This window comes from Lissotriton helveticus, chromosome 12 (assembly GCF_964261635.1).
Source record: "Lissotriton helveticus chromosome 12, aLisHel1.1, whole genome shotgun sequence".
Lineage (NCBI taxonomy): Eukaryota > Metazoa > Chordata > Amphibia > Caudata > Salamandridae > Lissotriton > Lissotriton helveticus.
In genome coordinates, this window is record NC_136073.1 from 120,682,092 (window position 1) to 120,708,461 (window position 26,370).

Sequence of the window (26,370 nt, forward strand, 5' to 3'; positions counted from 1 at the left end):
GCACGTTAAATTGAATGAGGCGTAGTCTAGATTTAATTGCCACTTCCCGGAGATGCATTAGCACCATCTCCCAGTCTAGGTCCTCCATGTCTCCTAGCTCCCCTTCGCAAGTGCGCCGAAGCTTCACTAGGTCACCCAGCATATGGTTGGTTAGGGTCTTGTAGGTGAGGGAAACCGCCTTCCCCGGGATCCGCTCCTGAAGGAGCCGTCCCTCCAAAGGCGCATATTCAGGGATGTCAGTGAGTTGGACTTTTTGTGCATGCCAAGCATGTCGTAACTGAGTGTATTTGAAGAGTTGGGAATGGTGAAGCCCAAATTCGACCCTGAGGGCTTGAAAAGATTTCAGCTCCCCTTTGGCAATCACATCTCCTATCGTGGAAATGCCAATGTCGCCCCATCCCCGGAAGCCACGTAGTTTGTGAAGTTCTGTCAGCCACTGGCAATGGCACAACGGCGTCTGCCGAGTAGGCCTCTTTTCCCAGCCCATGCGCCTCACGGCCCTAGACCACGCAGTAAGCGTGAGGGTAGTGGCTTGCAGTAGCGGTGCTCGTCTAGAGCCTCCATGTATATAGTACAATAAGTTTCTGGACGACAGCTTCAGCCTTTCCAGGGCATAAGTCGGGTGATCCGCCGGGGCATGTAGCCAGTCATTGATCGGTGTCATGTGTTCCGCCCAATAGTAAGCCTCCAGATTTGGAAGTGAAATCCCCCCGCTATATTGATGCCTTTTGAGTGTTGTCAGCGCCACCCTAGGTTGCTTGCCAAGCCACAGGAAGGTTCTTAGATCAGAGTGGATTTTGGTAAGTACCGAGACCGGAAGTGGGTAATATTCATTTTGTAGTGCATAGAGAAATTTTGGGAGGACGATCATCTTGTACATCGCTGCCCTACCTAGGAGTGTGAGTGGGAGCTGCCTCCAGCGGTCCATGTCTGCCACCGAGCTCAGGATAATCCGTTCCAAATTCTTTCGGAACGATAGAGTTTTATCTAAAGTGATGTATATCCCGAGGTACTGAAAGCCCTCAGTGGTCGTCAATAGTTGGTCAGGCAGCCCGACCCACCTGCCCCCTCCACCCGGGTCATAGATTATCGAATTGTGCCAATTAATGGTGTGTCCTGCCCATCTACCATATTGCCCCAGCTCACGGAATAGTTCCGGTAGCGTAGTCTCAGGTTTCGTAATATACAGAAGGACATCGTCTGCATATAGTGAGATCTTCTCTTGTACGAGGTGCATGTCGGTCCTTTTAAAACCTAATATTCCTCATTTTGACGTACCCTGGCTGCCAGGACCTCAATAGTAAGTGTGAAGAGGAGGGGAGACAGGGGGCAGCCCTGACGGGTGCCCCGCTGAATCGGGAATTCACGGGATAGCCTTCCATTAACCCGTACCCCAGCACTCCGAGCAGTGTAAAGGAGCTGGACCCACTTTTGGAAGTTGGGACCAAATCCAAATTTGTGGAGCACAGCATTAAGAAATGGCCAATGTACCGCATCAAAGGCCTTTTCGGCGTCAAGGGAGAGGAACCAGTGTGGCTCGCCCCGTCCCTTCACCTCCTGGAGCCAATTGTGGGTACGTCGAAGATTCATTTGGGGGCCCTGTCCTGTAAAAAAAACAGATTGGTCTAGGTGTACAAGGTTCGAGATAACTGACCTCAGGCGTCTCACGAGGATAGTCGCCAAAAGTTTAACCTCCGTATTGAGGAGGGAGATGGGGCGATAGGATGCACAGTCTTCTTTCGGTTTACCATCTTTGTATATCGGTACAATCGTGGCCACAGAGAGATCTGGGGGGAGCCTTCCTGCCTGGCAAGCCCCGGTGAAAAGCCCCTTAAGATGCCGACCCAAAAGGTCCGCCGTACGTTTAAAAAACTCGGCCGGAAAACCATTCGGCCCCGGAGTTTTCCCCGGTCTCAGTTTGGCTATAGCTTCTGATATATCATCAGCTTTAATGTCAGCCTCCAAAATCCGGAGGTCCTTAGGAGATAATGTGGGCAGGTCCGTCTGTGCCATGTAATTGCCAGCCTCCTCGCATGTTCCTAAGTCCCTAGCTGCGTAGAAAAGTTCGTAGTGTGAGGCGAATGCGTCAGCAATGGCCAAATCAGAGGTAACGAGCACCCCATCCGTGTTCCTAATGGCCTCGACCCATCTAGCCGCCTGTTCCTTGCGACTGAGCCACGCTAGGAGTTTGCCCGATTTGTCCCCCACGTCATATAGACGATGGAGGGTGGCCAGGGACTGGGTCTTCGCCTCATTAGTGACCAGCTCCCTATACTGTCTTTGGGCATCTAGTAAGCGCCGAAGAGTCTCAGTATCCTTCCGGCACTGGTAGTCTTTTTCCAGTGCTAGGATATTCTGTTCCATGGCTGTGACCTCGGCTTGGAGTTTACGACGTTCGTCACCCCTTCTACTCTGCAGTCTGTCCCGCAGGACCGGCTTCATGGCCTCCCAAAAGGTGACCGCCGAGTCCACTGTCCCCTCGTTTTCTGTCACGTAGACCTTGATGTCCGCTCTCAAACCGCGCAGAATCGCTGCGTTTTGAAGATCCCAGGCCGCAAGGCGCCAGGTGGTTCCCGAAGAGCCCCGGACCTGACCGGTCTGTACCCATAATGGCGAATGGTCCGAAATCCCTCTGGCCTTATATTCCGCCGTGTCGTCCACCTTCAAATACTGTCTGGACATGAATACATAGTCCAGCCTCGAAAATACCTTGTGGGCCCCTGAGTAGTAGGAGTAAGCATACTGGGTAGGATGTAGCCACCTCCAAATGTCTGAGACCCAAAGTGGCTATCTGATGGGCCAGGACGGTCCGTGTCCCACCTCTATCCACCTCCCCTGAACGATCCATTCTAATATCCATCACATCATTAAAATCACCTCCCATGATTTGGATAGTGTCAGCCGTGTCTAGGAGGATGCTCGCCAGAGCCTTGAGTGTACGTGCCTGCAGCTTAGGCGGCGCATAAACGGACAGTATTGTGTATGGACGTCTATTCCATGTCCCTCCAACTCCAACGTACGTCCCCAATGGGTCTATCCAGGTGCGTGAGATGGAAAATGGGGAAGACTTTTTGATAATGACCGCCACCCCCGTGGAATCGGACGTGTAGCCCGCATGTGCCAATACCCTGAAACGACACCTGGCTATAAAGGCGCAGTGTGTGCCCTTAAGATGTGTTTCCTGGAGTAAGGTAATATCTGGATCTAATCTTTTAAGGTAGGAGTTCACTAGCACTCTCTTGACCTTGGAGCCCAGTCCGTTCATGTTCCATGTCAGGATACTAACTCCCTGTTGCCCATTGGCGGTGTTAGTGCACTAGCCATTCGTGAATGTGATATGTCAATTAAGCTGCCTGCCGTTGCAGAAGTGTGGTGTAGAACATCAAAGCGTACAACTGCTTCTTCCCGACTGCTGCCCCCGCCTCCCAACCCCCCCTCCCCATCCCCCACCTGAATTAACGTGAGACCCCCCCTTTCCCCCCCCCACCCCACCTCCCTCCCCATCCAGTCCCGTCCCGTCAAGAGGCAGAACTGTCCGTAGGAGAAGGCCTTTCGCCCTCCCACACATCCCTCCCTTTAATCACTCCTAGCACCCCCCTCCACTACCTGGTCAGGAGTGTGATCAGCAACAGAACTTATACAAACAATGAACGTAAGTAACAAAATGGCGTGTCAACTTGCGTGCTTCCCTTCATCGAGCTGCATACTCAATGACCCGACTCACCATTGTTCATGATCTGGAGTCCTGAGTCTCTGATTCAGGCGCGCTGTGATGTCCAGACATGTACTGCTCCAATACTCGGATCGCATCAACCAGGGGGTGGACCGATTGACCCCCTGTAACGTGGGTGCGGGGTCTCGCCCTACTGAGGGGCACCCTTTAACGATGTACGACCCCCCCTCTTGTCTCCACAGCCTCCTCAAACCCCGGGATGGTCACCTGCGGAACGATATAGCTGTGACGAAGAGGACGAGGTAGGATGGGGTCCCTTTAACTGGACTGCAAACCTGAATGAGGAGGCGGAGCCTGGAGAGTCCGTAAAAAGCAGCAACAACAGTCCCCAGGTGTGTTACTACACCGGAGGAGCGGACAGAGTGCAGGAGAGCGGAGAGGCGGGAAGCAGCGAGAAGGAGTGGAGCGTTGGAGAGAGCGGGTACAACGAGGCGGAGTGGAGAGGAGGAACGAGCTGGCTAAGTGAAGAGAACATTGCGGAGGAGGAGAATCCGGAAAGGCGAGGTCGGGATGCGGCATCATCGGATCAAGAAACTGAGGAGTCAAACACCGGAGCGTCTGCAGGGAGAGCCGAGAACCGAGAGACAGGAGCTGTAAAGCCGGGAGGCCAACCCCGCGAGCCGCCCAGCCGTGCGCCAGGAGGTGTACGGCTAGCCGAGGTACGTGAACGGGTCCTGGGGTGGTGGAGGAGAAAAGGCAGACGCCTGACATAGCATGTGTGCAAACCCTCAGCGAAACCCGCCCTCCGAATAGCGGATCACTAACTGCACTTTCACCGACCCTGATATCCGTGCACTGTGTGTCCCCTCCACATCCCACACGTACCCCTTCCTTCTCAGAAATCCGTGACAGAAAGTAGAATTATTTACTTTTCCTCTCTTCTGTTTCCCTTCTCGGCGGCCGGCGGAGCCTCCGGAGCCCAGCAGCAGCAGGAGGAGGAGCCCCGTCAGGAGGAAGGAGGAGGGAGTGCTCCGAAAGACCAGACAGGAAAGGAGCAGGTCCCCCAGAAAGAGCAACCCCAGGAAGAAGTGTACCGATGACTTGTTTGCTAGAATAAAAACCACTGCAACAAAAACACGTCTTCTTCCCATTCCTCGTCCCGCGGTAACACCCCCCTCCTCCCTTTCTTCCCCTCCAGAGGTGCGGCTCTCAAGTTCATCCTCGTCCTCTCACTCCGAGCGGGCGGTGGTTCGTAGACAGGTAAATCTCGAGCCCGCCTCTGCCATTCCGCTCGGGGAGGCCGATCGTCCATTCCATGTGGTTCCCGAACCGCGTCCCCGGGGTCTGTCTCCTTGATCTCCTGGACTTCATTCTCTGTGCCTTCGGCAGTTCCCACTGGGGTCCATTCCGCCAAGACCTGTCCACCAGTTCCCGTCCGACAGTCTCTCTGCTATTGAGAATTTGTCGTTCCTCCAACCATTGCCACGCGTCCTCCGGATGGGCGAAGAAGAGTGACTGTTCCTTATAGAGCACTTTGAGTTTCGCCGGGAACAGTAGCATGTAGGAGATCTTCAAGTCTCTAAGTTTCGCCTTCACAGCGTCAAAGGAGCAGCGTAGCTTTTGCACCTCCTGACTATAGTCCGGAAAGATCATGATGTGCGCATTTTCTAGACGGATCTCACCCAGTTTCCTCGCCTCTCGCAGGATCAAGTCTCTGTCCGCGAAGTTAAGAAAACGCGCAATGACCGATCTCGGTCTCGCTCCCTCCGGCGGCTTTGCCAATAGAGCCCTGTGCGCTCTCTCAATAATGAAGCAGGGAGAGAACTGCACCGCCGGAAGGTTTCTAGCAGCCAGGAGTGGAGGAAGGAGACCATATCCGCCTTCTCAATCACTTTCCTAAATCCAACAAAGCGCAGGTTGTTGCGTCTCGCTCTGTTTTCGGCATCGTTGACACTCCACAGTAGGTGGCGATGGGATGCCTTGAGCTCCGCCATGTCTTTTCTCAGGGTAGTGATCGAGTCCTCCGCCTTGCCCATCCGCGCCTCAGCAGAAGTCACCCTGTCGGATAAATTCCGGAAGTCTTGCCTCAGCAGCGTCACTTCGGAGCCCACTTCGCCTATCTTGACCTCCAGGGCCGCACGGGACTCTTGGATATCAGCTCAAGAAGCCTGGATGGCCCCCATCAGCAGTTCAATGTCAGAGCGCACACTTGATGGGGTCGTGAGGGTCTCTGCCATCTGCCTCGGCGTGGCAAAATTGTCCATGGGCCCTTGTTTGGGCGCTTTGGGTAGTGGGTCCCTCTTCCCCATGTTGTGCACGGTAGCTGTGTCAAGCACGCAGGGCAAGCAAAGATGTACCCTACCTACCGGGCACTAGTCGTGGCCTAATGGGCAGGCCGTTGCGCCCGCACCCCACCTGGTGCACTGGGGGTCCAAGAGCCCCACACTGGGGTTCGCGTGGGTCACTGCCTGGTCTGTCTCACACTCCGCTGTAACCGGATCAGTGGTAGGTGGCGCCAGGTAAGTCCTTCAGTCCCCCTATCTCCGTCGGGCACCTCCCAGGTTTTGCTCACCAAGCCCCGAGCCTCTGTCACCGCCCGTGGGGGAGGGGGAGGGGGGGGGGGGGGTGCTGCACTAAAGTTCCTTTGTTGTCCGGGGAACAAGCAGTGATCGGGGCCTCTTACAGATGGGCTGGGGCCGAGTGGCCGGTGACCGGTGTGCACCGCAAGCCTCCAGGCGACCCCTGTCGTTCCTGTGTTCGTATGGAGGCAGGCCGCCTGAGTACCTCAATGGTGCCTGATCGTGCATAGTTTTCCGGCCACAGGGCGGTGGGGGCACCGCAGGGTCCGAGGCCAGGACTGGGGTCTTCAGATCTTCAGTTCGCGGCTCCGGCAGCCTTCTTGGTGTAACCCGAGGCCGGCTCACGATGGATCCTCCGGGGTTCCCTCTCGGGCTCCACCCCCGGTAAGGCCGTTACCTCTTGCCTCTCCGCCGCTCACCTTATGGGCCCCCAGGATGATGGCTCGACGTGCTCTCGGGATCCCTCAGTACCCCACGGGCGCTCCCGCCACCATCTTGGGTAGGGGGTTGATCAGTACCGGAGCTTCCGACTCCATGGATCGGGTGTGCCCGGTCCCGACAGATCACCACACCGAGAGCCCCGTCCTCCGACCCCACTGCAGGGGCTCGCCGCCGGACCTGGAAGCCGGGTTTCAGCTCTATTGGCGATGTCCGGGCGCCGCGGCCACCATCTTGTCTCCGGCCGGGCGCGTAAAAAGGGAACAAAAAGTCAGTAAATCGGACGTTTCACGGCGGTACACCGCTCGTTGCTCGCCTCCGCTTGGTCTCGCCGTGTCCCTGATTCGTCCCTGTTACTTTGGTGGGCTTTTTGGGTTTCAAAGTGACGGATTATGAAGCAGCTCGCCGGGAGCTCCGGAGCCACACGTCGTAGCACGCCATTGTGTTGGCCACGCCCCTGAGTAAGTAAATCAGTCTTGACCCTGTGCCTAATGGGAACAGTCCTGCCCGAATTGCCAGGCCAGGTCATCCCTGGACCGGAAACAGGCATCCTGGGACCGGTTTCAGGGTATGTCACCCTTCTTCAGCCAGGCTAGCTTGAATCCAGTGGCACAGTGAGCAAGGGACCCACGTCTGGGCATATCCATCCCACTTAGGGTGAAAAGTGCCACGGCAAACAAATGATAGACGAAATGCTGACAATGCAAACATTCTCCCCCAGTCAACAGATCTGGGTTAAATTCATCGTTCTTTTGTCCACTACTCCACCCCAGCTTAGACCCAGCCATATGCAAATCAGTCTTGACCCCGTGCCTCATGGGAACAGTCCAGACCAAACTGCCAGGCCTTCTTCAGCCAGGCTAGCTTGAATCCAGTGGCACAGTGAGCAAGGGACCCACATCTGGAAATACCCATCACACTTAGGGCAAAAAGTGCCACAGCAAACAAATGATGGACGGGATGCTGACAATGCAAACATTCTCCCCCATTCAAATGATCTGGGTTAAATCCTTTGTTCTTTTGCCCACTACGCCACCCCAGCTTAGACCCAGCCATATGCAAATCAGTCTTGACCCTGTGCCTCATGGAAACAGTCCAGACCTTACTGTCAGGCCAGGTCCTCCCTGGACCGGAAGCAAGCATCCTGGGACCGGTTTCAGGGTATGTCACCCTTCTTCAGCCAGGCTAGCTTGAATCCAGTGGCACAATGAGCAAGGGACCCACGTCTGGCCATACCCAACCCACTTAGGGCAAAAAGTGCCACAGCAAACAAATGATGGACGGAATGCTGACAATGCAAACATTCTCCCCCAGTCAAAAGATCTGGGTTAAATCCATTATTCTTTTGCCCACTAAGACACCCCAGCTTAGACCCGGCCATATGCAAATCAGTCTTGACCCTGTGCCTCATGGGAACAATCCAGAACAACTGCCAGGCCAGGTCCTCCCTGGCCCCGAAACAAGCATCCTGGGACCGGTTTCAGGGTATGTCACCTTTTTTCAGCCAACCGGTCCTAGGATGCTTGTTTCCAGTCCAGGGAGAACCTGGCCTGGCTGTTCGGGCTGGACTGTTCCCATTGGGCTCAGGGTCAAGACTGATTTGCAAATGGCTGGGTCCAAACTGGAATGGCAAGGTGAGCAAAAAAAGATGGATGTAGGCCCAGATCTCTGTACTGGGTTGAATGTATGACATTGTTCTGCATTCTGACCATCAATTGTTCTTTTTGCATTTGTCACCCCGAGTGGGATGGGTGTTCCCAGATGTGAGTCCCGTGCTCTCCATGCCACTGGAGTTACGCTATCCTGGCGGATGAGGGCTGAAAATCCGAAACCGGTCCTAGGATGCTTGTTTCCAGTCCAGGGAGGACCTGACCTGGCAGTTCGGGTTGGACTGTTCTCATGAGGCACAGGGTCAAGACTGATTTGCATATGGCCTGGTCTAAACTGCGGTGGCATGGTGAGCAAAAGAATGATGGATTTAACCCAGATCTCTTGACTGGGGGTGAATGTTATGATTTGTTCTGCATTCCATCCATCAATTTTGTGTCTTTTGCTTTCTCACCCTAAGTGCACCAGGTATGCCCAGACGTGGGTCCTGGGCTCACTGTGACACTGGAATCAAGCTATCCTGGCTGAGGAGGGGTGAAACCCGGAAACCGGTCCTAGGATGCTTGTTTCCGGTCCAGGGAGGACCTGGCTTGACAGTTCGGGCTGGACTGTTCCCATGAGGCACAGGGTCAAGACTGATTTGCATATGGCCAGGTCTAAACAGGGGTGGTATGGTGAGCAAAAGAATGATGGATTTAACCCAGATCTCTTGACTGGGGGGGGTGAATGTTTTGATTAGTTCTGCATTCCGTCCATCAGTTGTGTGTCTTTTGCATTCTCCCCCCGGATGGTTGCCATTGGGTGCAGGATCAAGACTGATTTGCATATGGCTGGGTCCAAACTGGCATGGCATGGTGAGCAGAAAACCGATGGATGTAACTGAACTGGGTTGAATGTATGACATTGTTCTGCATTCTGTCCATCAATTGTTCTTTTTGCATTCACCCTTTGGTGAGCTGCTCACGGTCCTCTTGCGACTTCTGTGCCTTCGGACCAGTGGTCCTCTTGAGGGTCTTCTTTGGCTCCAGTGGGCCTCCCTGCTTGCGCGGGATCTGCTCCGACTTGCCTACTCATGGTGAGTCACTTGGACCTTTCTGGTCCCGACATTGCACCTTTTTCGGCTACTATGTTTGTTGCCGTTGCCAAAGGCTTTCTGACTGGCTCGACGGACACCGACCCCCTGGCTCTTGACATCCGACGTGGGACAGCTCGTGAACGGCACCTGGTCTTCCACACGGTCACCTAGTCTACACAACAGCAGCAGCTTCAAGGAGACAGTCAACTCTCCTGCATCGCCGACATCAATGGGCATTTGTCTTCTGTGCCTCCTGGTCGCTCCCGAGTGGCAGACACCGTCCCCTCTGCTTGCACGTACCTTTCATCTTAAATCTATCTTTGGGTTTCAAAGGACTCTTTCGCCTTCTTTGCCAGCGGCATCTTCACTGAAGTCCTCCATTGTGGTCACCGGCAGTTTCCGACGTCACTTCGCACCTATGCACACGGCTTCTCTGGTGTAGGTATTCTGGTTGCCGGGGTATCCTGAGTGGGGTGACTCTCCAACCTTACATCCTCCACTGGGTTTCTGCAGGGTCTTCTGGGAAGGGTCCACCTTCTTTAAAACTGCAACCTCATCTAACCCATTGACTTGTAATGAGCACGCGGTCGTGTTCTCACTCTGCACACAGCCTCCGTGGGGTTCATGGGTACTAACCGTGGGTTTTTCCTTGGGTCCCCAGCTATTCTACATCATCTGGGTCCAGTCTCGACTTAGGTAGTGGTTTGCATTACACTATTTTAGTATATGGTTTGGTCTCCCCCTGGAGAACACTGTGTAATTATGCTACTTACGTTTTCTATTGCTAAAGTATTATGTGATTTGTGATTATATCTCCGGGTAGGAGATATTGCAATGTGTTAGTATGTGTTTATAATAAATACATATTTTTTATAATTACATTGTTTGGTTCTTTTTCACTAAACCTACACCATAAGATTAAGTAATGGTAAAACAAGCTGCTTTACACTCCTTCTGGACTACGCCTGAAGGCTGTTCTCCATAGCTACAACATATAGAGCTTTCTAAGGTTATCCAAGACCACTCAAACCTCCATCAGGGCTGTCTGAATTAGTGCAGGGTGCTACACTTACATACGTGAGCACCATATACTAAGCCAGCCTCCTACAATAGGTATATTGCGGAATGCAATTAAAAGAAAAATTATATGAGCACCCAGCTGGGCAAAGTCAAAAGAATATATACAATCAATTTATATGTACAGTAAATGTAATCACATCTTGGCGAATGTAACTGTGCCTGAACAGTGGGAAGATAACTAGCAATAGGCCTGAGCGTCGGAATTCTGCAGCCCACAAAGACGGAAGGTTTTACACCAGGTAACACAATAGTCAAAATTATACATTATAATTACACTAAACTAATAGGTGTCATTGATGACATATATGCAATATATTACATTTTGATGTGTGAGGTACGCAAGTTTAGTGGTGGTGTACACATTGGATAACATGATAGATGGTATTGGCAGGACAAATGAAGACCTCCATCCGGACAAATTGAGAGCTATAATTAACACTTTTAAGAGCAAAACTTGACATTAAAGAAGCAAATTGTATACATCAATGGAGCAAAACATTCCCATGTATGAACAATCAGTACCTTGTGAACCTATTGTTCCATTCATCCAGCATATTAAGACCATGGTTTAGTGGGTGGCAGTGTGTGATCCACCACCATTCACATTATTGTAGCAGTTACAAATCTTTGCCCCGCAATGGGAGGGAAGGTTAGTCGATTACTTGGCAAGTAAAAACTGTCTCAGTGTGGTTCATGGAGAGGAAATAGGAGAATAGGGGGGCTTTTTCCACCTTACATCTAATGTGACTTGTGTTGGATGATACGTTGTTTAATCATTTGAGTTGTTTGGCCAATATACATAAGGTCAACTTATGGTATAAATAACATACAATGTTCATCAGTTGCTTTAGAGGAAAGATCCGTATGCCTACTTTAAAGTGGTTCGTTTAAATGTTCAGGGCAGACACTGCAATTCTGACATTTGTAATGACTCCTCACCGGTGATCACCCCCATGCTGTCTTAATGGATTGGGCATGGTTGGCTTTCAGGTTATGGTGTGTACCAAATAGTCAGCCAGATCACTGTCTTTTGCAGGAGAAAAGAGGGGGTTCTGAGAAGGGTGTCTTTGTGCATAAAATGTCCTAATTCGTCTTTATTATCATGTGGATATTATTGGAAGGGCAGAAGGTGGAGAAAAAGGGTAAACATTTGTTTTGGGGGTGAGAAGAGTCTCACTGGGGCAATACCAGGCGTATTTAAGGGTGTGTGACACTAGACGACATGGGTACCCTTTGATGTCAGTTTTTCAGCCAGGATTGCTGCCTATTAGAAGTAGTCCGTCTTCCACTTCCAATTCCTCCATATCGGGAGGAATTATCCATACGGTAGTCCATCTCATAGTTTAAGTAAAGCAGAAGGATGTTCCTTTCCAGGGGCATTACGTAGAGTGATGTTCCTATTTTGTCCTCGTGTTTGAAGTTTGAGATCAAAAAAGGATAGATTATCACTCTTAGCATCTGAAAGGAATATAAGGTGTACTAAGGTAGTATTGAGCCATTCTACAAATAAATGTAGGGAGTTAATTTGGCCATGCCAGAGGAGGAGGATATCTATGCACCGTTTCCAAATCCCGATTTGGTTGTAAAAGGGGTTGCCCTGTGTGAGGATCTTAGTTCCCTCAAGGTTGTGCACACATACAAGATTGCCAAACTGGGGGCAAGACATGCTCCCAAGAAGACGCCTTTCTTCTGCAAGTAAAATGTATTTTGTATAAGAAATAGTTATGGGTAAGAGCAAATCTCCAGCAGTCTTACCACAAAGTCCATCTGGATCTTAGTAGGGTTAGTTGTGTATTTAATAGATCCAAGATAACCTCTAGACCTTCCAATTGGGGGATGTTACTGTACAAAGACTGTGAGACCTACTATCAGAGTCGGAATAGCAGGTTTTTTTTTCAATTTGATAAATGAGGTCTAAACTCTCTTTTATGTATTTATCTGTGAGCGGGACACATTCCTTTATGATGGCATAAATTAATTTCCTTAAGGGCTCAAAAACTGAGCCACAGCCTGAGAGAACAGGACATCCAGGGGCACTACTTGTATTCTTATGCATCTTAGACAATACATATATAACTGGTGTACGTGGATGTGCGTTATTCAAGGACGGATGTTCCGTACAGGTTATGATACCCTGTTCCAGTGCTCAGTGTTGGAAAGTAGTCTTATTATCTCAGTACTGAACTTTTCTGTGCCCATGATGACAAATCCTCCCCCCCTTGTCCGATGGTTTGATCACTGTGTCATGGCTTGTCTAGAGAGTTTCTAAAGCTTGTTTCAATGATAATGGGAGGTTATATGGGACAAACTCAAAATGTTGTTTGATTTCCATTACGTACTGTAATATCATTCTATTGAATGCAAGGATTTCTGGAGGCATGGTAGACGAGGGTGGCAGAAAGGTGGAGGAAGCATGGAAAAGTGACCAGTTGGGGTTACTGTCAAAGGGTTTATTGACAAAAAAATGTCTCAGCCTGAAATGTCTGAAAAATCTCAAAAGCTCCTTGTGCAGATTAAAAAAGTTACTTCGCTCAGTCAGAACAAATGATAGTCCCTTGCTCAAGAGGGTGATTTCTTGAGAGGAGAGGGTTGGGCTGGACAAAATGGAAATGGTATCATGTGAGTAATGGAAGCCATATTGGATGGGCCTACTGCGGGAGATCCCACGGATAGAAGTTCCGGCGGGTCAGTCGCTTCCCTGGGTCGTCACAGTGGTAGTGTCCCCTGCCCCGTCCCTGACCAAAGCCTCTCCCTAAAAAACAAGTAGGTAGGGGAGGGGTGGTCTGTTATGGTTTGGGTTGGAGCTAGTGCCTTCACCTAGGTCAGATTCCTCCGCTGAGGTATTGGAGGAATCTGAAAAAGTTACTGGTTGGTGGCCCTTATACCTGCCCCAGTGTCGTGTCTTGGAGGGTTGGTAAGTAGTGCTGTAGAAATTGTCTTGTAGGTATGGGTAAGTTCTCTCTTTGCTGTAATTCTTGATACATTTATGGATCTCATTAATTTTTTTGTTCAGTTAATCCCTTGCATTAGTGATGGTGTCCACAAGAATGAGTTTTTTAACTCTGCAATCTCTTCTAATACTTTTTTGCTGTGTTCTAAAGCAGTGTTGATACCAAGGACCATCCAATGTCTGGAGCAGGTGGTCGCTAGATGACTAAAGCCTGAATGAAACCTTCGGTCATGTATGAAAATGGCTGGAGTGTTACGTATCTGGAGTCCCAGTGGGATTTATTATTTATTATTTATTAATGAAATTTCTAGAGCGCGAACAATGGCCCTTGGGCGTCTCGGCGCTGTAGTATCTGCAGAAATTCAACCAAGGAGGGGAAGAGAGGGTCTACTGATTAAAAAGCCAAGTCTTGAGTTGTTTACGAAATGACCAGAGTGAGTGACTTAATTTAATCGAGGGAGGCAGAGTATTCCAAAGTCTGGGGGCTGAGACAAGAAATCTCCTGTCTCCCCAGGAGACAGATTTGCTGCGTGGAACCACCAGATCATTCAGACTGGAAGAGCGTAAGGTTCTGGGCGGGCAATAGGGGGTCAAATTTTGAGTGAAAAATGCAGGTCCCATGTTATGCATAGCTTTGAACACTATGCATAAAACTTTGAATTTTATTCTATTCCTTATGGGTAACCAAGGCAGTTCTTTGATGGTACCAGAAACAGAATGAAATTTGGGGATTCTGCCCAGGAGCCTAGCTGCTGAATTCTGGATTAATTGCATTTTGTTCAAGACTCCTTCTTGAGCATTCAAGAACAAGGCATTGCAATAATCCAGAGTCGACAATACCAAAGAGGTAACCAATGTTTTGCCGGCAGAGTCTGGGAGAAAAGGAAGGATTTTCTTAATTAGTCTCAGTTTGTAGAAGGCAGCAGAAGTGATCTGATTAGCATGAGGGAGAAAAGTAAGGCGGTCGTCAAAAATGACTCCGAGGTTCCTCACCTTGCTAACGGGCTTAGGGGGAAGGCCCAATGACGCGGGCCACCAACAAGAGGACCATTCCGGTATCAAATGACCGAAAATGATTACCTCCGTCTTGTCGGAATGTAATTTTAGGCAATTGGAAGCCATCCAGCTTCCAATTGCCACCATGCCTTGATTGAGGTCAGCTGCTTTTTTGTGTCCATCGTTCTTAATGGCAAGAACCAACTGTGTGTCGTCAGCATAGGAGGTCAGGCTCATCCCGTGGGCACGAATGGTATTGGCCAGGTCCGACACATAAATGTTAAAGAGTGTCGGACTAAGGGATGAGCCTTGTGGAACTCCACATGGTAGCGACAAAGTGGGGGAAAGGAATGATCCCAGTGTAACCCTCTGTGTTCTATTGGCCAGAAAGGACGCCAACAGTTTCTTGGCGTTATGTTGGACACCAATGTTTTCGACACGGCCGATCAAGGTGACATGATCGACCGTGTCGAAAGCAGCCGACAAGTCAAGCAGTATCAGGACTGCGGTCCCCCCAGCATCCCGGATAGATCTTATATCATCCGCAGCTTTGATCAAAGCCGTCTCCGTCCCATGATATTGGCGAAAACCAAACTGGGAATCGTCGAGGAGGTGGTGTTCCTCTATAAAGGCCGACAGTTGTAGGTTCATGGCCTTTTCGGCTATTTTTGCCAGGATTGGAAGATTGGCAATTGGTCGGTAGCTCTTTAAGTCGTCCATGTCGAGATGAGGTTTTTTTAACAGGGGTTTAATGAGGGTTTGTTTTAGAGAGGTTGGGTAAATACCTGAGGTAAACATAGAATTACAAATGGAAGTGATGAAAGGCAACACCACTTCAATTACAGGAAGTAAGACTTTGAGAGGACATGGATCCAGAGCTGAACCTGATTTTATGGTGGATATAAGATCCTCTACCTGAGAGCTGGAAATGTCTTTGAACTGAGAAAGAATAGGTCCAGTCCGAGGGGTAATCAATGAATTAGAAAGGGAATTGATGTTGTTTGCAAAGGCAGCGTAGATATCGTTGACTTTGCTATAGAAGAATTTGGCTAAGGAGTCGCATAGCAACTGAGAGGGTAGAGGGGTTAGATTTGGAGAACAGCCGGCTAACTGTTTAGTAGTTTCATACAGTGCCTTACTGGAATTTCTTGCGAGTTCAATTTTGTCGCTAAAATATTTTTTCTTAGCCTCGAGAATCATAGATTTGTATCTGACCAAAGTTTCTTTATACTTAGTTTTAGCCTCGGCGGTGTAGTCTTTCCGCCAGTGCCTTTCTTTGTTCCTGCACTGCTGTATTTGAATTCTTAGCTCCTCTGAGAACCAGGGGGCCGATGGAACAGATCTGTTCCGGGATCGTTGTTTTAGAGGGGCTAGAGAAATAGCTGCGGAGCCTACCCACTCATTGAATTGTATGGTGGCTGTGTTGGGATCATCTGAGAGAGAGGGGGAGGAGGTGGACAAAAGGGTTTTTAGTCTGGTGGCATCAATATCACTCCAAACCGAGAAAGACTGCTGTAGAGAATGGGAGTGTGATTTGGGGGAGGTGGAGTCATGAATCGCCAGCGATGCCAGGATGACATAATGATCTGACCATGTTATGGGAAGAATTTGGTCAACATGTAGCTCCGGTAAATTGGTAAAGATGTCGTCCAAAATATGGCCCCCCTCATGTGTAGGGGCTCTGACCATCAGGGAGAGACCAAAAGTGGTCATGTCAGTCAGGATGGTAGCTGTGTCCTTGTCCTTGGTGTTATCAAAATGAAAAGTGAAGTCGCCGAGGACAGTTAAGGAGTTGTCCAAGGTGGAAGTTTCAAGGGTTGCCCTAAGATCCGACATGAATCCGGTCCTTGATCCCGGGGGTCGGTATAGTAAAATCCCTTTAAAGTTGTAGGTGGGAGACAACTTAATGGAAAATTGCAATGCCTCACATGATACAGAAGATATTGGGTTACTTCTCACGGTCAAATCATCACGTAGGATAATTGCAATACCACCACCTTTCTTGCGCTGTCTATCTAATCTCTGGATAGAGAAGCCTTTGGGAACAGCGATCATTAAGTCTGGGTCGGATGAACTGTCCATCCAAGTTTCAGTCAGGAATAATATATCAATTTTGTTGTCTTCGATTAGGTCAGCTATGTCCTGTCGGTGTTTACCGAGTGACCGGACATTAATGAGAGCCATAAGATAGGGTTTGGATAAGTTTGGGGATTTACAGATATTGGCAAGGGCAGGTTTATTCAAGAATGATATAGATATTTTGCAGCAAGAGCAGGTGTGGACAGAGTCACGAGCCAGGAGTGAAGGGTCGAGTGCAGAGCATGATTGAAGTTGAGGGGATCGTAGCTGGTGCAGCATACTCGCGGAGTATGTAGTTCGTAAGATCATAGCGGATGACACAGGGGGGGTTGCCCTGGGCCCGGGATCACCCGTGCTTTCAGATAGTCTGTGAGCATGTGCGCGTGTAGTGCAGTACGTTTCGGTTTCTTTTTCTGTTTTTCAAGTCTATCGAGTAAAACCTATAAATCATTCGCTGCTGGGGTAGCTGGGGCTGTGGAATTGTAAAGCAGGGAGGGACCGCTATGGATTTGATTTATATAGCCATCTGAGTAATTAGGTGTTTCTCTGGAAGACAATGTTGTGGTCAGTCCCACATTAATAGCCCACGGAAAGGGGCCTATAAAGTTAGTCCACAGAGGACTAACTCTTGCCCAATGTAACAGTACAGAACAGGCGAAAAACTCAGATACCCAGTTGAGACCTGGGTGAGTAGATTAGCACTCATAGCATAATTGTTTCCTCCAGTATTCATGTTTTGTTCCATTTGAAAGTAACACCCTTTTGCTGCAACCTTCACTCTGCTATGTGCCACACATGCGCCGTTCACATTTTTTCACGAGCACGTGTCCACTTTATTTCGATTGTACATACATAGAATAATCCTATTATTGCTGTACAAATGTATGCTGATGCTTATTTACGAATACAGACTGCGATAACCAACTCCTGATGGTTCTCTTCTTTTCCTACATAATTACTTTACCTTGTACAAATCATTTCTATATTAATATCTGTTGAGACATTCTCTTACTGAACATGCCACAGAGATCGGTATACTCTATAAGAGTTCAGGTCATTCATTGACTCGCTTCCCTCAAGGCAGTTTTAACTGCCTGGCTTCAAGGCAGCAATGCACATTTATCTCAGAGATTTGCCCAGCAGCACCATGTGAACTCAAATGATTTAGATATCACCATCTTCATTACAGTTAAGAAGACTTACTTATGACCTTCTAATGCACATCCCAATGACCATTTCTTAAGTACTTTTTATCAGGTGTACATGGAACGAGGATTACTGATCTGGTTGCCTGAGGACCTTAAATTCAAAGGTGAAAGATCATGTAAAAGGGAACTGGTACCCAAACAGTGCTTCCATAGTTTCCCCATAAGTAAACTCAGCTGATGTTAGTATGGTCACTTCACAACAGAAGTTACTTCTTAATTCTAAAAATCAGTTAAGAGATATGATGCGCCAAGCAGAACACAGCTGCTTTCCTCTAGCCTAGACCCTGGTCAGAAGGCTGAAGGTAATACCCATCCTGTAAATACAGGGCGCATTCTGGCCACTTTGGACATGACTAGACCTGACCAACAGAGATGGAATCAAAGCTCAGACTCAGGAAGAGCATTTGGTGAAGAGCAATTAAGATCAGAGGCATGGACATAAGCACACCTACCAGCACAAAAGGGTCAAGGACGCGACAGGCTAAACAAGCATTTACAATGCAATAGGTCTCGCAGTTGTTAGAGTTTGAGCTATTGGCATTGTAAATGGCAATGTCTTTTATTTATGTGTTGGTTTTTAAAACATAAATAAAAGGCATTGCCATTTACAATGCCAATAGGTTAAACTCTCGCAAATGCGAGACCTATTGCATTGCAAATGCTTTTTTTTATGTAGTTGTCTGTGAAGTTCCACTTGCAAGTCATGGAGCACGCCCAGGTCAAGCAGAATCTGTGGTGTTTCTAGACAACTGAAACAGCCAATTGTTTTATGGCCATTTCTTGCAGGGGCTTCACAAAAAACAACCACGAGGACTGACAGGGGAGACCCCTCAGCAATCCTGCATATTAATGTTTTAGGAGAAAAGATAGTTGCAAAAAAATACTAGGCGTGACCGTCTGGACAAAACCAAAGAAAAACAGCAGTCTTTTCCACGTTTGGGGTGTCTTTAAAGCCCTAGCCTAGCAACATTTTAACTGCACTCTGCATCTGCACTCTGCACTCTGAATCTTGAATCTGCACTCTGCACTCTGAATCTGCACTCTGCACTCTCAATCTGCACTCTGCACTCTGAATCTGCACTCTGCACTCTCAATCTGCACTCTGCACTCTCAATCTGCACTCTGCACTCTGCATCTGCACTCTGCACTCTGCATCTGCACTCTGCACTCTCAATCTGCACTCTGCACTCTCAATCTGCACTCTGCACTCTCAATCTGCACTCTGCACTCTCAATCTGCACTCTGCACTCTCAATCTGCACTCTGCACTCTCAATCTGCACTCTGCACTCTCAATCTGCACTCTGCACTCTCAATCTGCACTCTGCACTCTCAATCTGCACTCTGCACTCTCAATCTGCACTCTGCACTCTCAATCTGCACTCTGCACTCTCAATCTGCACTCTGCACTCTCAATCTGCACTCTGCACTCTCAATCAACAATCTGCACTCACAATCTGCACTCACAATCTGCACTCACAATCTGCACTCACAATCTGCACTCACAATCTGCACTCACAATCTGCACTCACAATCTGCACTCACAATCTGCACTCACAATCTGCACTCACAATCTGCACTCACAATCTGCACTCACAATCTGCACTCACAATCTGCACTCACAATCTGCACTCACAATCTGCACTCACAATCTGCACTCACAATCTGCACTCACAATCTGCACTCACAATCTGCACTCACAATCTGCACTCACAATCTGCACTCACAATCTGCACTCACAATCTGCACTCACAATCTGCACTCACAAACTGCACTCACAAACTGCACTCACAAACTGCACTCACAAACTGCACTCTGAAACTGCACTCTGAAACTGCACTCTGAAACTGCACTCTGAAACTGCACTCTGTAAGTGTGCTTACCCCTCTTCTAGTGCACTTCCTCAGAGGTAAGAAGCACTATATACTTTCAGCTACAATACAATACACGCCTTTCGCGAAATTATTTTCTTCCTTTGGTTGTCTGCCCTGGACTATATATATATATATAGATATATATATATATACTACGTGTAGAAAACAAAAAAAAGCTTAACACAAAAAAGAGACAGGACGCTTTATTACAGTTTTATAAACATCAACTTTATCGACTGTTAACACCTCTCTTGGATCCGAAAAACCCAAACAGGAAATCACGATGATCATCACAAAATATGTAATTGCGCAGACAAAGCTTGAGAATACTTTCATCGTTAATAGCCCATAGCCAACAGCAAGATCTCAAATACTCTGTACCCAACAATACCTAGAGTACACTGCTAGATTGATTTAGTATGGCACTGGAAGGAGAGGTGTGTGTACGAGGCCTATCATACTGTCTTCATAAATGTAAAAAGCCTACCTGTTGTGCTGTTCGGTAACTTTGCCCTACGGCTCCGAGAATATTTGCTGAAAGAACAAGCGGGAGGCGGCTCGGGCGCAGCACGTCTTCCGGAGACGTGCGCGTCCACAGAGCTGAGTCGGCTCGTGCACAGGCCAGTAGCGGCTCGTGCACAGCTCTAGACTCCCTTGCCAGTGAACACGGCGACTATAGAACTCGCTGGCGGGAGCGCTTTGCGCTCCAACGCCAGCTCGACCTAAAAAGGACTGTGCCTGATGGTTATCCTTCAATCTTGCCTTGATCTACTTCCTAGGACAATTGGGCGTAGGCCAGTAACCCCGTGGTGTCAGGAATTAGGGTCTTTAACTCCCTAGAACCTTTTTTGGCGTTTGGAATTCATTACCTTACAATATAGTTCTCCAGAGGAATTCTGGGGTCCTACATTCCATCAAGGATCCTGGAAGTGCTTCCCATTGTGTGAGCTGGGTTGAACTGAACTTGGAATATCCTCCATGAATCTTGTGCTAGGCTTTTGAAGATGCAGAGGGTTATTTTTCTTAGTAAGTTTGGCCACACTTGTGTAGGATAGGAAAGCTTATAAAATAGTCTATAGACAAGAAATGCACCTTTATGTTGCATAGGCAGCTGTTATAGTTAATGGGAAACAGCCTTTACTACGCAGCCAGAACTACTCAGTACCATTACAACGCGGGTAATAAACCGAACGCGTTGTTACCACACGTTCCATTACCATGCAAGTCGTTACAACGACTTGCATTAGGTAAAGTGTTGTTGGATTTTAAATTCAATACCTTCCCTACTGTTTTTAGTAATTTATACTATTCCAAAGTCCAGTGCTCCGCTAAGGCAAGTCGTTGTAACAACCTACGTGGTAATGAAACATGTGGTAACAACACGTTAGTTGTATTGCACACGTTGTAATGGCATGCATTGTAAAAGCATGCATGATTGTGTCAGACATCCATAGTTAATTGTCAAGTTTCCAAAAACTAGTATTTTCTTATAAACGAATTCTGGGATACTGTGCGGTCGCAGCGATATTTACTGTTAAGATCAGAAAGATTTTATAACAGAGGAATACATAAAAGTTATTTCATTCCCTTCTCTACATTTTAATATGTTTGGCACTAGGAACTTCAAAGTAATCGCCCTTACCCCTAAACTTAAAAAAGAAGGCAAATGGTCTGCTGTATTAACGCAAACGTTGCACAAACCTGTTGCAGGGTGAGAAGAAGGGTCCTGGCACACTGCACTTTGTTGATTTGACGGGATCTGCTCAGAGTTTCTTTGATTATGTCCCCATAGTCATTGTAATACTAAAAAGAAAATGTTAAAAAGTCTATGATTGTGAATTTCTCCATAGTCCCTTTCAAGAAAGATACGTTACGAGGGTTGTGTTAGAGTCTGAATGCATTGGTGCCGCCGATGATTGTGGAAGACACATTTTCCACAATAAAAGGGCAGGCAAACCCCTTGTTCAACCAATGGTATTCCTATGGCTGTAGTGGAAGAGCTCTAGCTTTTCAGAAAATGCACAATTTTTAGACAAAGGTAATTTGTAGTACTCATAAGACATTGGATGCTAAGGTTCCATACTTAAATACACTATTTTGTTTATAGGATCCGTATCATTCTATAACAGGTGAAAAATGGATGGAAGCTTCAATACCAAGAAGAGCCGATTCCCAGACAATTCTGCCGCACCCACACAGGATATACCAAATACAACATACATTACACACTGCCTTGTTCACAACAAATCTAAGCTGTGTTCTCTCACCTTCACATAGTGTTTGAAAACATCAGTGGCTGAGTTCAGCTCAAGCACATTATAAATTATTAGTTTGCAGTATCCAGCTAGTAGATTTCTGCGCTTATGAAGTATCTCAATCTTCAAAGCCTCATCTTCATCACCTGCATCAGATAAATGAAACTAGAGTCTGTTGTACATCAAGAAAAATAAATAGGCACAACTTATAAAATAGGTTACTCCAGTTACACCTCATTTACCATTACAGAATACCAACCTGCACCAAGAGTGAATAGAGCCACGGATGTACAAAACAGGAAGCCAATAACACTGGAAACTTTACATGGAATGAAAGAGGGAAATGTACATTTTGAAACCTTCTCTAAAACCTGCCTGCAGACCAAGTTACCCATTAATCCTCTCCATTGGAAGTAGATACACTTTCCATCCCAGGGTAAAATATGACCTGCAATGGCTGGGAATCTGGGTGCAATGAAAAGGATGTAAAATTAGCCAGTACATTTCCAACAATCTAAGGAAGTTAAATGACTGTTCAGAACGATGCATAACACTTTTCAACTAACAGTGTCCTCTTGTCGCCAATGGGGAATTCTACAATTGTCTCTCAACAACTGCTCATTTTTTAAGAGAAGAATAAGAGCCATGTTACACATTTATTTCTGTCTTTATAAAAAGACAGACAGGACATGGTGAAATTTTTCTTTTAGAGAAGTACATCTGCCCATGGTGTGTACATGAGAACATGATCTTTGAATCCAGAAATATCAAACCATAGGAACGATGCCTTCATGAAGAGGTCAGACTTCACTGGACACAAGATATCCATTAATAAAATAATTATCTGAAAAGACAATTGCAAAGTTACAACTGAACTCAGAATTGTGCTCTTTATAATATTTTTTGTGTTTATATGCCCGAAAAAATACTGATACCCAAATAAATGGTACTAATTTGACTGAATTTAGATCTAAGAGCGTTCTTCGTAATCCTAAGGTAAAATGCAAATCTATGCGATAAGCTGTTCAAGTTAATCAATCAATCAGAACATTTGTAAAGCGCACCACTCACCTGTGAGGGTCTCAAGGCGCTGGGGGGGGGGGGGGGGGGGGGGGTGGTGGTCCTACTGCTCGATCAGCCAGGTCTTGAGTAGCCTCCTGAAGATTAGTAGGTCCTGGGTCTGCCGTAGAAGGATGGGGATGGTGTTCCAGGTCTTGTCGGCGAGGTGGGAGAACGATCTGCCGCCGGTGGTCGTTCTTCCGCTTTGGGGGACAGTGGCGAGGGTGAGGTCGGCAGAGCAGAGCTGGTGGTTCGGGGTGTAGAAGGTGAGTCGTCTGTTGAGGTATGCCAGTCCGGTGTTGTTGAGTGCTTTGTGTGCGTGGGTGAGGAGCTTGAAGGTGATCCTTTTGTTGACGGGAAGCCAGTGCAGGTCTCAGGTGTGGTGTGATGTGGCTGCGGCAAGGGATGTCGAGGATCAAGAGTGCAGAGGCGTTCTGTATGCGTTGTAGTCGTCTCAGGAGTTTGTCCGATGTTCCTGCGTACAGGGTGTTTCCGTAGTCTAACCTGCTGCTGACAAGGGCCTGGGTGACCGTTCTTCTCGTTTCAGTGGGGATCCACCTGTAGATCTTGCGGAGCATGCAGAGGGTGAAGCAGGATGACGGGACGGCATTGACCTGCTTGGTCATGGACAGTGTTGAACCCTAGGTTGCGTGCGTGGTCTGTGGGTGTTGGTGCTGCTCCCAGTGCGGTCGGCCACCAGGAGTCGTCCCAGGCTGAGGGGGTGAAGCCGAGAATGAGGACTTACATCTTGTCAGAGTTCAGCTTCAGACGGCTTTCTTCATCCATGCGGCTACGGCCTTCATTCCTTCGTGGAGGTTGGTTTTGGCGGTGAGGGGGGTCTCTTCTCAAGAAACCTACAGCAAACCCCACCGACCTCAAGAACTACCGTCCCATCTCGCTCCTCCCGTTCCCAGCCAAAGTCATCGAGAAGACCGTCAACAAACAGCTGGCCGCCTTCCTCGAGACGAATGGATCCCTCGACCCCTCACAGTCCGGCTTCCGAGCGAACCACAGCACCGAGACCGCCCTCATCGCCGCCACCGACGACCTTCGAACTCTGATGGACAACGGAGAAACAGCGGCCCTCATCCTCCTGGACCTCTCCGCGGCTTTCGACACGGTCTGCCACCGCACCCTAGTACAGCGCCTCAGCAACATCGGAATCCAGGAGAAGGCACTGGAATGGATCACCTCCTTCCTCGACGGAAGAACACAAAGAGTCCGCCTACCACCGTACAAATCAGAGGCCACCAAAGTCATCTGCGGCGTCCCTCAAGGGTCCTCACTGAGCCCCACCCTCTTCAACGTCTACATGAGCCCCCTCGCGGCCATCGTACGCAAACACAACCTGAACATCATCTCCTACGCCGACGACACCCAGCTGATCCTCTCCCTGACCAACGACCCCGACACCGCCAGAGCCAACCTGCACGAAGGGATGAGAGACGTAGCCGAATGGATGACGACCAGCCGCCTGAAACTGAACTCAGACAAGACGGAGGTCCTCATCCTGGGCTCCACGCCCTCCGCCTGGGACGACTCCTGGTGGCCCCCCGCCCTGGGCACCGCACCCAAACCGACGGACCACGCACGCAACCTGGGCTTCATACTGGACTCCTCCCTCTCCATGACCAGACAAGTCAACGCCGTCTCCTCGTCATGCTTCAACATCCTGCGCATGCTACGTAAGATCTTCCGGTGGATCCCCACCGAGACGAGGAAGACGGTCACCCAGGCCCTCGTCACCAGCCGACTGGACTACGGCAACGCCCTCTACGCCGGAACCACCGCCAAACTCCAGAAGAGACTCCAGCGGATCCAGAACGCCTCGGCGAGACTCATCCTCGACATCCCCCGTCGCAGCCACATCTCCGGACACCTGAGAGATCTGCACTGGCTCCCGGTCAACAAGAGAATCACCTTCCGGCTCCTCACCCACGCGCACAAAGCCCTACACGACCAAGGCCCGAGCTACCTCAACAACCGGATCAACTTCTACACTCCCAAGCGCCTCCTCAGATCAACCAACCACGCCCTCGCCGCCGTCCCCCGCATCCGAAGAGCGACAACAGGAGGAAGATCCTTCTCCTACCTGGCCGCCAAGACCTGGAACTCACTTCCGACCAATCTGCGCCTGACCCAAGACCACCTCTCCTTCAGGAAGAAGCTCAAGACCTGGCTGTTCGAGCAGTAGCGGCACCCCCCCCCCCTCCCAGCGCCTTGAGACCCTACGGGTGAGTAGTGCGCTCTACAAATGACCTGATTGATTGATTGATTGAGGATCAGCTGGGTGTCGTCGGCATAGGAGATTATGTTGAGGTCGTGCAGTCGGGCGATGTGAGCGAGCGGTGCCATGTAGATGTTGAACAATGTCAGGCTGAGGAATGACCCTTGTGGTACGCCGCAGATGATCTTGGTGGCTTTGGATCGGAAAGGGGGGAGGCGGACGCTCTGGGTTCTGCTGGAGAGGAAGGAGGTGGTCCATTCCAGTGCCTCGTCTCGGATCCCTGAGTTGTGGAGGCGTATGCGTGGGATGCGGTGGCAGACAGGTTCGAAGGTGGCAGACAGGTTCGAAAGCGGCTGACAGGTCCAGGAGGATGAGGGCCGCGGTTTCGCCATTGTCCAGCAGGGCCCTGATGTCATCGGTGGCGGCGATGAGGGCAGTTTCGGTGCTGTGGCTGCTGCGGTACCCGGACTGGGACGGGCCCAGGATGCTGTTTTCCTCGAGGTAGCGGGTCAGTTGTCGGTTGACGGTCTTCTCGATGACCTTTGCTGAGAACGGGAGCAGGGAGATGGGTCGGAAGTTCTTGAGGTCCTTTGGGTCAGCCTTGGGTTTTTTGAGTAAGGCTTTGATCTTGGCGTGCTTCCAGCTCTCCGGGATGGTCGCAGTCTCCAAGGAGATGTTGATGGTCTTGCAGAGATGGGGTGCGATGATGGCGCTGGCTTTGTTGAAGATGTGGTGTGGGCATGGGTCTGACGGAGAGCTGGAGTGGATGGTGGTCATGATTTTGACGGTGTCCTCGTTGTTTATGTTGGTCCAGGTGAGCAGGGGTTCAGTGTGGATGGTGGCCGTGAGGTCGGGGGTCTCCGTAGTTGTCCGGGCGGTCAGGGAGTTGAAGCTGTCGTAGATGTCTGCAATCTTGTGATGGAAGAAGGTGGCAAGGGAGTCGCACAGGTCTTGTGAAGGTGGGATGTTGTTGGTGTTGAAGCTGGGGTTGGAGAGTTCTTTCACAATGTTGAAGAGCTCTATACTGTTGTGTGCGTTGTTGTCTAGGCGGTCTTTGAAGGAGGTCCTTTTAGCTGAACTGATGAGGTGGTGGTGTCTGCGGATGGCGTTCTTGTGGGCTGTGTGGTTGTCCGGTGTCTGTTCGCGGTGCCATTTCTTCTCTGGTTTTCGGCAGGTTTGCTTGGAGGACTGCGGTGAACCAGTTGGCTTTCTTGTTGCTGTGTCTGTTGGAGGGTTTCTTGATTGGGGCGAGAGTGTTGGCGCAGTCGTCG

General features: G+C 49.2%; 1 protein-coding gene across 2 annotated transcripts in view; it reads right to left on the reverse strand.

The window, feature by feature from the left end:
- Positions 1–26,370, reverse strand: part of STAG3 (STAG3 cohesin complex component) — a 1,426,160-nt gene that overhangs the window by 285,940 nt on the left and 1,113,850 nt on the right. For both annotated transcript variants that reach the window (XM_078669437.1, XM_078669436.1), the window contains exons 25-26: positions 21,826–21,959; positions 21,260–21,361 (exon numbers count right to left, since the gene is read on the reverse strand). In XM_078669437.1, the coding sequence (XP_078525563.1) occupies positions 21,260–21,361; positions 21,826–21,959 (236 nt within the window). The remainder of the gene's footprint in view (positions 1–21,259; positions 21,362–21,825; positions 21,960–26,370) is intronic.